Genomic DNA, 14,493 nt, shown 5'->3' with positions numbered 1-14,493 from the left:
CTAAATTACCTTGACACGCTCTTATTCTCTTAACAATAAAGTCGCGTCAAGATCATTTGGAACACCTGGCTCGCTCAGCAACTTCTGCTACTGACTGTATGTATAAAATCTGTCACCTACTACTAATTTAGGACTTCGAAATCCGACTTACCTTGCCGCTGTCGTATGCACAAAAATACATACACATACATACACTTTTTTTTTCAAATTTGGGATTTTTTATGTTATTTCTACTCAGAATCACGAGCTCTTTCTATCCTAATAGGAGAAAAAAATGTGTCCCAAAATTTCCATACATTTTTCGATCTTTCCATTCCGCGACCGCCATACAAAGTCTATGAAAAATGGTGACGTAATGGAAATAAAAACCTTAGGACACTTTTTTTCTCCTGTTAGGATAGAAAGCGCTCGTGATTCTGAGTAGAAATAACATAAAAAATACATCATATTGCCATTCTATTTAGAACAAGCACTCGAAGATGTTAGCAACATTGATTTATCCTAACTAGGTGACTAGGTAAAAAGTTCGTATCAAGTCGGTTACTGTTCAACCCATATATTTGTCACCGAGATTCGAACGTAAAGTATAATATAACTTATTTGCACACGTTTCGGTCAGACAAGACAAAATAAATCAAATACACTGGGTATTTGTCATCTAAGAATGACAAAGCGATTATTCTTTAACCTTTTCCACGCCGTGTCAAACACAAAAGCAGTCACTCAGACGCCACATCATTGAAGTGTCAAAACTGAAGTTGAACTTTATGTATATGTACGTAGGTCGATGTTGCTCTGTGGTCTGTGACCGATTAATCGGTCTTTGACGTTGAACCTACGGCGCGGATATATCGGTCATTGAAGACAGACGTCCAAAAGGTTAAGAGTTATACGAACCCGCCACCCAAAAGCCGCTCACATACATTCGACGTTACGCTCTTATTTTAAAACGACATGCTTTAATACCTAACATGAAACTAGATGACCATTTTTAGATACCATACCATATATCAATGTCATTGAGTTATCACTACATAGTATAAAACAAAGTCGCTTCCCTCTGTCGGTCCCTATGTATGCTTAGATCTTTAAAACTACACAACGAATTTTGATGCGGTTTTTTTTAAATAGATAGTGGTTCAAGAGGAAGTTTTATGTATAATTTGTTAACCCGTGCGAAGCCGGGCGGGTCGCTAGTTATTACTATAGAGAAGCCATACCAAACGATGAAATTGTCGCAATCGCAACCACGCGACCAAAACGTCGTAAGAGCCGTAATTTATTCATGGCGCTTACGCGTTTCGGTCGCAAGATTCACGCTCCGCTTCTACGATTTGTTGTCAAAACAACAACAACTCATGGCACAAAATACTGGTTCTCTGTGCCGGTTCTATACGAAGTAATAATAGTTCAATGGGCATGACTATTAAAATACCAACATCTGGGAGACCGAGCTTTGCTCGAAAAACATATAAAAACTCAAAAATGCGCGTTTTCCCAGAGATAAGACCTAGCTAGATCGATTTATCGCCCCCGAAAACCCCCGTATAGCAAATTTCATCGAAATCGTTAGAGCCGTTTCCGAGATCCCCGAAATATATATATATCTAAATAAATAAATATACAAGATTTGCTCGTTTAAAGGTATTAGATATATCTAATCTAATCTATGTCTCTCCCTCACAACTGAATAGTGTCATATTCGGTGATAATGCTAAGCAAAGTCGGTGCAAAGCTATAAAGGGACTCTATAAATAGATTTATACTTAAATACGTAAAAATAATCACATTCATGAGCATGACCATGACCCAAAAGTCATACTCATACATATTTGTTTCTGATCCGGTATCTCAACATTCTCAACCTTCGCAGGTGAAATCACTATCGAGTAGTAGAACATTAAATTAAACATTTAAAAAACCCCCTACTAATTAAGTTAATAATAATATTAAAAAAGCCTTAAAAAGTAAAAAAATATAGGTATAACTTTGTAAGATTTTATTGGATGGATATTTAAAGCATGTTACAAACTTAGCGATATCCCGCCGCGACTTTAAATCACAACAAAAATATCTATAAAGAAATATTTTTAACTTATTAACCTTTTCGACGCCGTGTCAAACACAAAAGCTGTCACGCTGACGCCACGTCACCGAAGTGTCAAAACTGAAATTGAACTTTAAGCATATGCACGTAGGTCTATGTTGCTGTGGTCTGTGACCGATTAATCGGTCTTTGGCGTTGGACCTACGGTGCGGATATACCGGTCATTGGCGTCCAAAAGGTTAAGGGTTGTTTTTTTATTACAAGTCTTTTTAGCGTAGGGGATTTTTAATTGTGTCTAATCTCTCTAATCTCGCATGTACCCGGTTGAAATGAGCAATAAACAGCCTTGGTCAGATTCAGGTCATTCGCTCAATTACCTAGTAACGTCAAGTCATGCTTCAAGATAGCACCCGAACGGGCAGTGCATAGTGCATCGAAAACGCAGCGTCATGTACAGCTGCAGCGTCATTCCCAACCGACCGGCTGGAGTCGGGCCGCGCCGGAGCACATTTTCAATGCAGCCTATAGATTATTTATGGCAGAAGCGATGGAGTCCGACCGGACCCGTCCGCATCCGCGAGGAATCGACCGGCTCGCGGCTATACAAATGTGAAATGCGCGCCGACTCCGCCCGTTCGGTGGGAATCGTACTTTAATGTAATAATAGTGTCCGATCGAAGTTTCGGTCTCGGCATAAAAATCATGTTTCGGCGAAGGTTCGGTTTCGGCCAATAAACTGCCGAAATTGCGACCGCGGCGAAACTGTAGTGGTACTATGGTTTTTGGTAGTGTGCGTGCGATCGAAGTTTCCGTTTCAGCCGGTTTTGGTATACAAATCATGTTTACGGCCGAAACTAATATAAGAACAAAAACCGTACCTTCCGTTTCCGTTTCGGTCGGACGCTCTTATTTCTTTGTATTACCATTTCTAGCAACGAAAACTAGTACCAGACATAGATTTAAGTATAAACGCGTCGGCGTATAGTCAACTCTATAATGACTGCTGCTCGTTGCAACGTTGGCGCAATTGCGAACACCATTTTCCATTTTAATCACACCACTAGACGCCGGCGCTCAAAACAGTCTAGTGTTTCTTTAACCTTAAACTAATAAAAAATATAGAAAAAAAATACTCACAAATGTCAATATCTTAACTATAGGCGTATAATAATCCACGTTGAATACATCCTCCTCCTGCCTCGAGAACCGATGCACAGTCGTTCCCAAGTCCGCGAAAGTTAACACTATTAACAAACTCGTGATTATCAGCTTGCTGATGTTGAGCGGGTTCCATGGTATGTTCCTCTCCTTGCTGTTGACGATGTAGTATGTGTCGAGGAAGGCGGCTAGCCAGAGGTATATGCAGGGGACCCAGATGAGGACGGTCTTCTCGAAGCATTCTGTGAGCTCTGGGTTGTCTGTGTTCCATGTTAGGTTGCCGTCCTGGAAAAGAAGGGGTGATTAGTCGGTGGTAATAGCAACACCGAACTGGAAAATAATAGTGGACCAGGCTGAAAGGTTTCGTAACCAGGCCATAAAAAAAATGGTGGACGACGAATGGTGGAAATATGCCCGTAAATCCGTAGATTGTGTTGTGAACGAACGAGTTAACACATTCAGTGCCGAAAACCCGACTATCGGCAGGTGTGTCTCACTCCGCGATTTCGTCGCTTTGCTACAGGTAGCTAAAAGTACATCCATTCGGCCCCAATTTTGGGGAAAGCCATAATCCGCGCGTGGCGCTGTCGCCACCTAGCGGCCATATCTGTGCTGATCGTAACAGACGCGTTTTGTTAGAGAGTGAGTCTTCTGCACTTAGTACTATTATTTATTCTGTGCTATCGGGTATTTTATGATTTCGTTCCCAGGCCGGACGCGTCCGGACGTCCCGATAGTCGGGATCGTGGTAATACAGCTTTATTTATATGACGAAATTATTGTGGCCTGGCGCGGATGTCTTGTTTGGCTGGGTGGCAATGAATGTGTCAACACAGGTATGCTGAGTGATATCTTACTGGAAATTCTGAAAATTTATAAGATGACCCCCTATATCCTCCAGTTTGATGACGCCCAAACATCAAAACATTGACAAATGCAATCTTGTTTTTTATTTATTTAAATAATGATTCACAATAGGTAGAATGGAATGGAACTTTTTAATAGGCATCTGGCGACTAGAGGCTAAATACATGGACGAATCCCAAGCATAGGTTAGCAGGTATAAGATTGTTTTTAACTCTGTTAAAACATCCGACTCGACCCTAGTTGCCATTATACTATTAAAAATACCACAGCAACAGGTTTTGCCTATTCATGGGCATGATGACATCAGAACGAAAGGTCAAGGGGACTGGTCACTCCGGTCAGAAATTGGTTGATAATATTGTATAATTATGTAATCCTATTGTTATTTACGGTATATACAAGGAATTACGAAGACGCGTAAAGTACCTACTATATATAGGCAAAAGCGTCGCCACTGTCGCCAGGCGATGAACCAGGGGGGAAGATGATATCGCCGAAGCCCTATCGCTGGGGTCGGCAAACTTTTGAGAAGAGCCAACCGCAATAGAAATCACTAGTTTTAGGAACCTCAAAGAGCCGCAAAGGTTGTTTTCCTTGGTCTGTGAACTCTAAGTGTTAATATTTTGAGCGATCTGAAGTGCCGCAATTGTATTACCTCCAATTTCAAAAGCCGCGGTTGGCGACCCCTGCCTTAGGGGAAGGGAGGGAGGGACATAGATTGTGTGTTATATTTTGCTGCTGCTTTTTTGTGTTTGTTAACTTTCTTAAGCTATTTGTTAGAATGAGATAACGATATTCATCTCTCTGTAGTATAGCTGTGTCCCTACTTACGTAAGTAAAACTTACAAGTGTATCTTGGGGCGTTTTGTGGTAACTCAATTGTCAAACGTTTAAGCAGTCAATAAGTTCAATAACCTACTAACCGCATAATGTACCTACAGCTCCATATATGTATTAGGTAATGGGCGTAATGGCTATGCCAACATGTCATTGACTCAAGTTACTTTGACATTAAGAAAAACACTTTCATATTATGAGTACTGCGCCTATACAGTAGGTACAGAGGGCCTTCTTCTCCTTCCTCGCGTTGTCCCGGCATTTTGCCACGGCTCATGGGAGCCTGGGGTCCACTTGACAACTAATCCCAAGAATTGACGTAGGCTCTAGTTTTTACGAAAGCGACTGCCATCTGACCTTCCAACCCAGAGGGGAAACTAGGCCTTATTGGGTTTAGTCCGGTTTCCTCACGATGTTTTCCTTCACCGAAAAGCAACTGGTAAATATCAAATGACATTTCGTACATAAGTTCCGCAAAACTCATTGGTACGATATCTTGCGGGTTTGAACCCGCGACCTCCAGATTGAAAGTCGCACGCTCTTACTGCTAGGCCACCAGCGCTAGGTACAGAGGGCCTACAGTTAACATAGAGATTTCGTTATCTGCCTCTCTCTCACTCGTGCATATTCGAGATCGATATAGAGATACAGAGGCAGGTAACGCGATTTTTGATTTCGTGATGGACATTCGCGTTTTGTCAAGAAGTGAATGTATTTAACAAAACCAACATCACATATTTGTGTGAGCCCACTTGTGAGCCCTATATATTCAAGCGGCTCTTTTTGTTAAATACACTTTAATTTTTTAAGAATGAAATAAAATGTTGAGAGTTGATTTTACCCTACTAATAATCATGGATTATACTAATACACCTAGTTTACTGTGAATTTCATATTATAAAATAAAGCTGGTTTGGAAAACAAAAAGATTTTTATGATTTTCAATTGGACCCCATTTAATGTTGGATTTTAGCGAGGTACTACTGTATTTAGTCAGAATCTAGGTAGAAACATCAACAACCAAATACCTTAGTGGCAGCTTTGTTTGTAGGGCCTGTAGTAATTAAAAGATAATCACTTACATGTTAAGTGACCTTATTATTTATTTATTGAATTTTAATATTGTTTACATATACTAATATCAAGACAAAAGGTACCTACCAATTTGTTAACACTTAAAGTAATTAAGGTGATACTGGTATTAGTTGTAAATAAGGCTGATTTTTGCTTGAAAACATCATCAATCATGGTAATTCTTCTCATCTAGTTTAAACAATTACATGGTGTGCTTCAGGTACTTTTTTATACAAAATGAATCCTGGACCCAGGAACTCCTAGTTCATGCCATAAAAAATGTACTCTAAAGGCTTCGTCACACAGGCGCGTTTTCCGGGCGGGGCGCGCCGCTTTTACATATAAAACGCTCACGCCCCGCTCACGCCGCGCCTTGAAAATGCGCCTGTGTGTCGAAGCCTTTAGAGCATTCCCTGGTCACTCTTCTTTGTACATACCTTCGCCCACAATGTTAACTGTCCATTGGTAAACCATATTACAAGAGGCATAAGGTCCACCGATGGACAGTTAAAGAGTGTTGCTGTTTGTACCATTCTAATAATATTGTAACAATACTTGTTATTGGACAACAAGAGGAAGCTGTGCAAATCACAAACTTAAAAGTAGAGTAAATTTAAAAGTGGAAAAATTACTGTCTTGGGTGAGACTTGAACTCACAGCCTTTGGATTAAAAATTAAAAAATTAGAGGTAACACAATTCACAATCATATTGCTAATCTACACTTACAATACAATGCAAACTTTATTGCACAACCTCAGAACAAATGTACATGGAAACACAAATAATACATGAAGACAGAGGTAAACAACAGGTGGCCTTATCGCTAAAGAGCGATCTCTTCCAGACAACCTTTAGGTAGTGGAGAAATGAATATGATATATTAACTAATTAGGAGGTGCAAAAATACTAAATTTAAACTAGAAACATACTGGTCAAGCAATATCTATAGAATTTGCATATATATATGTATGCTTAACAACAACTTAACCCCTGGAGCGCCCCAGAATTACCGTAGTATGGAACTCCTATCTAGCATGTGTCTTGTTAGGGCGCTCCACGGGTTAATTGATGTTTCTGGTCCGAATGTTAAGGTGTCAACTAATGTAACTATTTTTTTTTAACTTAAACTTGTCATTAAAATATAAAATCGAAACTTCGTGATTTCCAATTGATTTCATATTTGTACACATTTCCTTTTTTAAGCATAACTTTGGACAATAACACCCTCCTCACTCATTTTTAGTAGGTATGCTGACATTTTTGGCTGAAAATAAAAATAGAGTACATACAACTGAAATAAGTGACTACATCATTAACCTCTTGTCTGTGATAAGGATCCTTACCAAATGTTTAGTCATATTTTAGCCTTTTTTTAGAACAATTTTTTTGTGCTCTATACAGCACATTAGATGAAAGGTTAAACATTCTAAGACATTTATTTGTGTTTTCAACATCTCTGTTACTAACATGGATCCTTGGTATGTATAGTTTGTCAAAGAACTGTCTCATTTCAAACATAGAAAGAATCATACTATCTTTGTCTTACACTAGTCCTAGCACCCAAAAGAAAAGGATGTGTATAGTTTCCCTGGTTCTTACTGACTGACAAATTAGTTTGACCAACCTATAACTGCATTTTTGTACCAATTGAAGTCTACTGTGCCAAATAAAGCTTTATAATTTTATTTACTGCTTTTTCCATTCTGGTTCTTGAGAGATTGCCATGGTAACAATAATAAGCAATAATAGAAAAAGTGGATAAGTTATTGTATAATTATGATTTATGTTCTTCAGAAACAATAGGTAGTACATTCAAGATAAGTATCTACTAAATTATTTACCTTGTTAAGACTATAAGACTATATTTAGCGCTCTGAATCAGAACAAAAACAAATATGCAACTAGTGCACAGTTGTATTTATTTGGCTCAGAAACGTTAATACAGAAACATTGTAATTGTAAACATTCTTATATTTTTCTTAATGAAAGTTAAAATTATCACGGCAATGTTTCCGTTAACAAACACGACTACCAAATTAATTAAACAAGGACTTACCCAAAACTTGGAGCCGCAAAACCTGTCAAGCGGAGACTCGAGAGACATTGTCACTTATTACGTGATCGTGGAACCAGTTATCTCCCATAGATTTGCAACGAGAAATCTAACGGCCGTTCATATAAAACTTATCAGAAAATTACTCTCGCACTAGCTGTTTAACTTTTTTTTACACTCAACACATGTGATAACTGCCAAAACGGCGACCGTTGTTTATCAACTATTAGCTGCACAACACGTTAGCGGGTGATGTATATATTTCTGTTCTAAAAATTAAAGAATGTTGAAGGTGCTGTATGGTCGATTACAACATTGTGTAGCGCCCACGATAACCGCACAGCGCGACGGCGACGAGACAACACGACTCACGCAGTGTGACAGAAGGAAGTTAAGAGGAAGAGCTAGCAAGAGGAAAAAAATCGGAAATAGGTTTTGCAAATGTTGCAACACTCATATGGATTCGGTTTCTGGTATCTATAGAATAAACAAGTTTTTATTTTGTGGAAGTAAACCAAATAATTGTATTTATTTATGTTTAATGCGCTACATATAAAACATTAATAAAAATTGATATGAATTTACTGTTTTTAACACTTTGTCACCGCGATTATTGATACATTGCGGCTTTTAATCGATCGATTGAAGTCGTTGCAAGTGAGTAGTCGGCAATGTATCGTTATTTGGAATTTGAATTTGGAATCTGTAGAGCCCATTAGAGTTTTTATGTTGGCAACCATGAGATTTCATTTAAAATTCTAGCAAATCTATGCTCCATTCCATCACCGATACTCTTTTTATTTCTTATCTGTAGAGTAATGCCACAATGCCTACAATGGCGGACAGCCGCGCGATTGCCGCTAATGTTCTTTTTTGTTGAGCGAAACATTATTAGTTTTGTCTTTTCAGCACGATAAGAAACGGCGGTTTGTTCAGCAGGTCAATATAAGCAAAGTGATATTATAAGAACTATAACCATTATAGAGTTTCACGGTAATTTTGTTGTGCATCGTTCTTGACACAAGCTAAGCATTACACCCGTCATCAACAGCGTTTTACCATGGCAGAGTATCTAGCTGCTATCTTTGGCACAGAAAAAGACAAGTAAGTGCAGTCATTTGTAACCTAAATGTCTACCTAGCCTCTGACTAATTTTTATTATACAATGCGTAGAGGTTATGATCAAACATAATTCTCATTATGAACACCAGAAAGCCTAAGTTGACTCTTCAGTTCGACAAACAGGATCTTTTGTAACAGTATGATAGATCATATAATAATGCAGATAGTTCATGATAACACAGCCAAAAAAGGCTTTATAATATCATAATTCTCTCTAGTTCTATAAAACATTCCAAGATACAAAGCAAAATATAACCTATCAACTAGAACTTTCTAAATTTTATCATTTATAATTGTTTCATTTGTTGGGCACTAGCTTATACTTTGGCTTTGATTGCTACCATAAAATAACCATAAATCTTTGTTACAGGGTCAATTGCTCCTTTTATTTCAAAATTGGAGCGTGCCGTCACGGAGACAGGTGCTCTCGGATTCATAACAAGCCAACTTTCTCGCAAACAGTGTTGCTGCAAAACCTTTATGTGAATCCTCAAAACTCTGCAAAGTCTGCCGATGGCAGCCATTGTAAGTTATATTGTTTAAAAAACTTTAAAAAAAAAACAAAGATGTAAGTTTTCCTGAGTATATCCTCCTGATCTGAGTCCTCAGGCCTTTATAAAGGATTTAATCCAAATCGAATTTTGATTTAAATTGGAACACAAAAACGTTCCAGATTCAAAACTGTAATAATGACAAAGGGGACCAAGGGGGACTCAGGATGATGAGTATCCAGCACCATGCCAAATAGGGCTTGCAGCACATTGAGCTTCCAAGGCAATGCGCAACGTGCACTAAGGCTGTTCATGTTTGCATTTGTTTATCATGGCGCCCCACACTCCACGCTGGTCGGCCTACTCAGGCATCCACTCACTTTGCAAAGTTAATTGAATAACCTGGACTGGACACACTGGATACTATTCGCACGTTGCTCCGATGTTTGAGCAAGACAACGCTACGCGTATTATAGCGACAACCCGCTCGCACATTGGGGTGAGGTGCGAATCACATCCAGTGTGAAAACCACCTATACCACTTTTCAATAATGGAGTTGTTTAGTCAAGGCGAGGTTGGGGCTCCGTCCCCTGCTTGTAGCGGTTTCTTAGAACTAGTGAAAAGAGAGTATTACTTGATTTTTGCTACAATATGACTATGTGTCATTTCCAGGGGTCGGACAAAAAGTGCGGATGACGTCAAACCACTTATAGGATGATTTCAAACAGTATTTTTGATTTTCATAAACAATTATCACTTATCATTTATCAACCTCTTTATTAAACGATATCGCCACTTGAAATGAGTAAGTACGTTTTTGACAATGTGTCAGACATTGTCAATCAGATGAACAATAAATTGACTTCGTTATTGTTTAGCTATTGTATCTTCACGATTATATTTAGCTAAAATGTATATTTACTAATGTATAAGAAAACGCTCTAAAATGTCATCTGTACTCGAATATTGTGGCAATTTTCCGTTTTTGGAGGTATGTGACAAACACGTATACTGGTCTTGCTGTAATCAAGATATACCAACGAAGAAATTTATTTTATTCACTACATCACCCTACCACCTGTATTATTAATTCCATGGATTTATTTACGATTATTTTGTTACTTCATTAATACTACTTTGTTACTACATGTCACACGGAAGTTTAAATACAAACTCAAACATCATCCTGTGTGCAACATTACGTCATTTTTACGTCATCGGCACTTTTTGTCCGACCCCTGGTCATTTCCAAGCAAAAAGACTTGCTTGCCATAAGGACGCTTTGACAGGTTATTGATATAGAGTTATAGAGATACAAGTAAATTTCGACATATGGAGAAAATCTGCTTAAACTGCGTGCTTAGTTTTATTTAGATACAAATTCAAATGATAACACTACATATTTTTCTTGTTCTGTTACAGTGGTTGTAGCGAATGTGTCCGATGAGGAGATGCAGGAACATTACGACAACTTCTTTGAGGACGTGTTTGTAGAATGCGAAGACAAATACGGAGAGATTGAGGAGATGAATGTTTGTGACAATTTGGGAGATCACCTAGTCGGGAATGTTTATATTAAAGTGAGTACTAAATATACCTTGACAAAATTTTATTTATAAACTGAAATAAATGTCATATAGTAAGAAAAAGTGACCCATGGCCTCCAGTGCCCTAGGCTGGAATTGAACCAGCACCCTCTGCTATCGCGGCAGGTGCCTGTGTGTGTGTTTTTCGTAGTATATGACATTTATTTCAGTGTATAATTTAATTTTGTTTCCACTCGAAATCAAAACATTAAAATATTTTCTGAAAATAATTTAATTTGTTCTAATACTTGTAATAGTAAGATTTTATTTGGCCTTCTACTAATCTATTTTATATCTCGCAAGTGATGAGGGTAGCGCTTTTGTTCAATCATCTCTAGTTTAATGATGGGGCTCAAAGGCGCTTGGTTCTTTAAAATAATTTATACGATTTTGCAGTTTCGTCGCGAAGAAGACGCGGAGAAGGCCGTAAACGACCTCAACAACCGCTGGTTCGGCGGCCGCCCCGTCTACGCGGAGCTGTCCCCCGTCACGGACTTCCGCGAGGCATGCTGCCGCCAGTACGAGATGGGCGAGTGCACCCGCTCCGGGTTCTGCAACTTCATGCACCTTAAGCCTATCTCTAGGGAACTTAGGAGGTGAGTCGAGGAGTCTCTAGTGTGTCATACGTCCGCGAGGCAAATACGCGGTCGTTTAAAAAAAAAACAATGGGTTGCACTCAGGTAGTGCCGGCTGAAGTGAAATCTCAATGATTAGTGCAAAATGCGCTATGTATAATTGAGGTTAACGCCATCTAGCGTTAGCGTTAATTACTTGGAACCCCTAAGCACATCACTGTTAGTACTCGAGTTATATTAATACCAGTTAGAGCGAAACTCACTAGATGGCATTTAAATCAATAAAGAAAAACTCAATGACATTATATGTAACAGTTTTTCGATTAGGTCACGTGTCCGTCTCACGCTGTCTCGAGTTTAACATTTTTTCCCCACCTCAAAAAGTGCACAGCGCCGCTAAAGAAGTTTTCACTTCAAAAAAGTAGGAAAACATAAGATTTGTTTAAAAGCTGCACATGTAGACGTTAGATGTCTCATTCATTCTCGTTTCTTACAAATGAGTCCCGGAAGTTTGCCACATCATCACAACTTGCCTCGTTTTCCAGATACCTATACTCGCGTCGCAAGGGCGGGCGGAAGTCGCGCAGCCGCTCGCCGCGCGAGCGCCGGCCGCGCCGCTCGCGCAGCCGCGAGCGCGGCGCCGGCGCCGGCCGCAGGGACGCGCCGCGCAACTCGCGCGCCGGCCGCTACTGACCCGCACCACCCACCCACCAGACACAAACATCCCGCCCGCACCTGAACGAACCGAGACATCACCTTATAGCCGGTTTAAACTAGAGATGCAACGGATAGTTGTTTGGCCGGATACCGGATACCGGATATCCGGCCGGTTCACTGGCCGAATATCCGGTATCCGGCCGCCGGATATTCGGCCGGCGGAACTATACCTATATTTTGAGTTTTGCAGGTGCGCGTCGTGCAGGTTTCGACCTGTTTCGTAGTGAACGTTCGCGCGGACACATTTCTAGGATCGTAACGAGTTTTATCATGTCATTACGTAGTAAGTTCGTTTATACATAAACAAGTGCGCGCGCGTATTTTTGTGTAAACAAATAAGTGTATTGTGTGACATTGGTTACGTATTCATTTCTATCTACTGTGTCGCTAGCATTATGACCGTGACTGTTTTTTAGATTCCATTTTTTACCCCAAAATGTGTTAATTTTACTATCCGGTATCCGGCCGGATAGTAGGTCATTATCCGGTATCCGGCCGGATACTAAAATAACGGCCGGATAGGCCGGATACCGGATAGTAACCGGATATCCGGTGCATCTCTAGTTTAAACTCTCGCGCGAGCCACGAGACGAGCCGCGAGCCGCGCCACGAGACGCGAATGTAAGCGGTGGGCTCGCGACTCGTCTCGTGGCTCGCAAGCTCGTCGAGCTAATATAATTTAAACACTAACGGCACGGCATAAGGTTTATAACCGAATGACAAGCCGAACGCGAATGTAAGCGGTGGACTCGCGTCTCGTGGCGCGGCTCGCGGCTCGTCTCGTGGCTCACGCGAGAGTCTAAATCAGCTGTTATAGTTGGCATCACCTGTCGACCCGATTGAGTGCGAGTGTTTGTGACCGACTAACTGTGGAAAGAATCTTCCGGATAGTTTTAAAATTTTAATCGGTTGGAAACGTGTCATTGAGAAAAACGATCCCGCGACCCTGATGAAAGCGAGACGGAAGGTAATATGGTAATATTTTTCAAGAAGTTGAAAACTGCTCAAAGCACACTACATATAGGGTGCTCCAAGAGGAATATTACTTTGACACTAGTCTTGACATGTTTCCCACCATTTACCGTCATGAAAACAGGGCATACCGATACCATACCCTCGAGTGCAAGGGGCAGTCAAAGGATCCAGGATTAGATAGATGCGGAAAACGTGTTTAATAATTCTGTCAAATAAAATATTTAATTGAATATCAAGGCCTCAAATTTCCAAAATGAAGATATCAATTTGAAGAATTTTCATGTTCGTTTGGTGAGGTGTCTCGGCCAATGCGTAAATCGAGTATCAATAGTTTGATTGCTTTGTTTGATGTTAGGATACCCACATCCTATTTCTACTACCCAATTAGGTCTAATTTCCTATCTGAATTGGAGGGTCAGATGGCAGTCGCTTTTGTAAAAAAACTATTGCTTTGTTTGGATTAAATTGCCCAAATGAGCTGTGGCAAAAAAACCATGAGGACTCAAGGAAGATGATGGATTTTTTTCAAATACCTATCAGTTACATTCTCTTGTATACAACATCAAACAAAATAACCAAGCTACTAATATTTAAGGGAGTCTTCAAAGCAGTGGTTACTGATGTGCATACTGCAATATTGCAGAAAGAAAAGTAATATCATTTTATCTTGTCTTTATTTAAGACTTGTCTGTCAGAGTGCGGTGTTGCAGTACCTATCTAAGATAGTTTATACTTGTGTAAGAAATTGTGACATTTAATAATAACTATAAGTATTCATTCCTTAATATTTATTTTTTGAATTTCCTATTCCGTTATGCCCATTTTGACGCCAATGACGGATATATCCGCACCGTAGGTTCAACGCCGAAGACGGATTAATCAGTCACAAAGCAACATAGACCTACGTGCATATGCATAAAGTTCAACTTTAGTTTTGCCACTTCGGTGACGTGGCGTCTGAGTGACAGCTTTTGTGTTTGACACGGCGT

At 39.8% G+C, this 14,493-nt stretch overlaps 2 protein-coding genes across 2 annotated transcripts in view; one reads left to right on the top strand and one right to left on the bottom strand.

Moving 5' to 3' along the window:
• LOC134652365 (multidrug resistance-associated protein 1) overlaps nt 1–8,480 on the bottom strand; it is a 66,638-nt gene extending 58,158 nt beyond the window's left edge. Inside the window, exons 1-2 of the mRNA XM_063507541.1 lie at nt 8,041–8,480; nt 3,185–3,490 (exon numbers count right to left, since the gene is read on the bottom strand). Of these exons, the coding sequence (XP_063363611.1) occupies nt 3,185–3,490; nt 8,041–8,088 (354 nt within the window). The 5' untranslated portion in view covers nt 8,089–8,480. The remainder of the gene's footprint in view (nt 1–3,184; nt 3,491–8,040) is intronic.
• Nucleotides 8,481–8,875: 395 nt separating this feature from the next.
• On the top strand, nt 8,876–12,515 carry LOC134654457 (splicing factor U2af 38 kDa subunit). The gene is made up of 5 exons (XM_063509902.1): nt 8,876–9,141; nt 9,530–9,684; nt 11,074–11,231; nt 11,634–11,833; nt 12,358–12,515. The coding sequence occupies exons 1-5, from the start codon at nt 9,098–9,100 to the stop codon at nt 12,503–12,505; spliced, it is 705 nt and encodes a 234-aa protein (XP_063365972.1). The 5' UTR covers nt 8,876–9,097; the 3' UTR covers nt 12,506–12,515.
• Nucleotides 12,516–14,493: the final 1,978 nt, after the last annotated feature.

The sequence above is a fragment of the Cydia amplana genome, chromosome 1, assembly GCF_948474715.1.
Source record: "Cydia amplana chromosome 1, ilCydAmpl1.1, whole genome shotgun sequence".
Classification (NCBI taxonomy): domain Eukaryota; kingdom Metazoa; phylum Arthropoda; class Insecta; order Lepidoptera; family Tortricidae; genus Cydia; species Cydia amplana.
This window is presented reverse-complemented; position numbering and strand designations above follow the sequence as displayed.

Excerpts from the sequence above, each read along its gene's own strand:
- LOC134654457 (XM_063509902.1), top strand. The coding sequence starts at position 9,098 with ATGGCAGAGTATCTAGCTGCTATCTTTGGCACAGAAAAAGACAA. Across the intron at positions 9,142-9,529 it reads TTTGGCACAGAAAAAGACAA|GGTCAATTGCTCCTTTTATT; the intron begins GTAAGTGCAGTC and ends TCTTTGTTACAG. Across the intron at positions 11,232-11,633 it reads TCGGGAATGTTTATATTAAA|TTTCGTCGCGAAGAAGACGC; the intron begins GTGAGTACTAAA and ends ACGATTTTGCAG.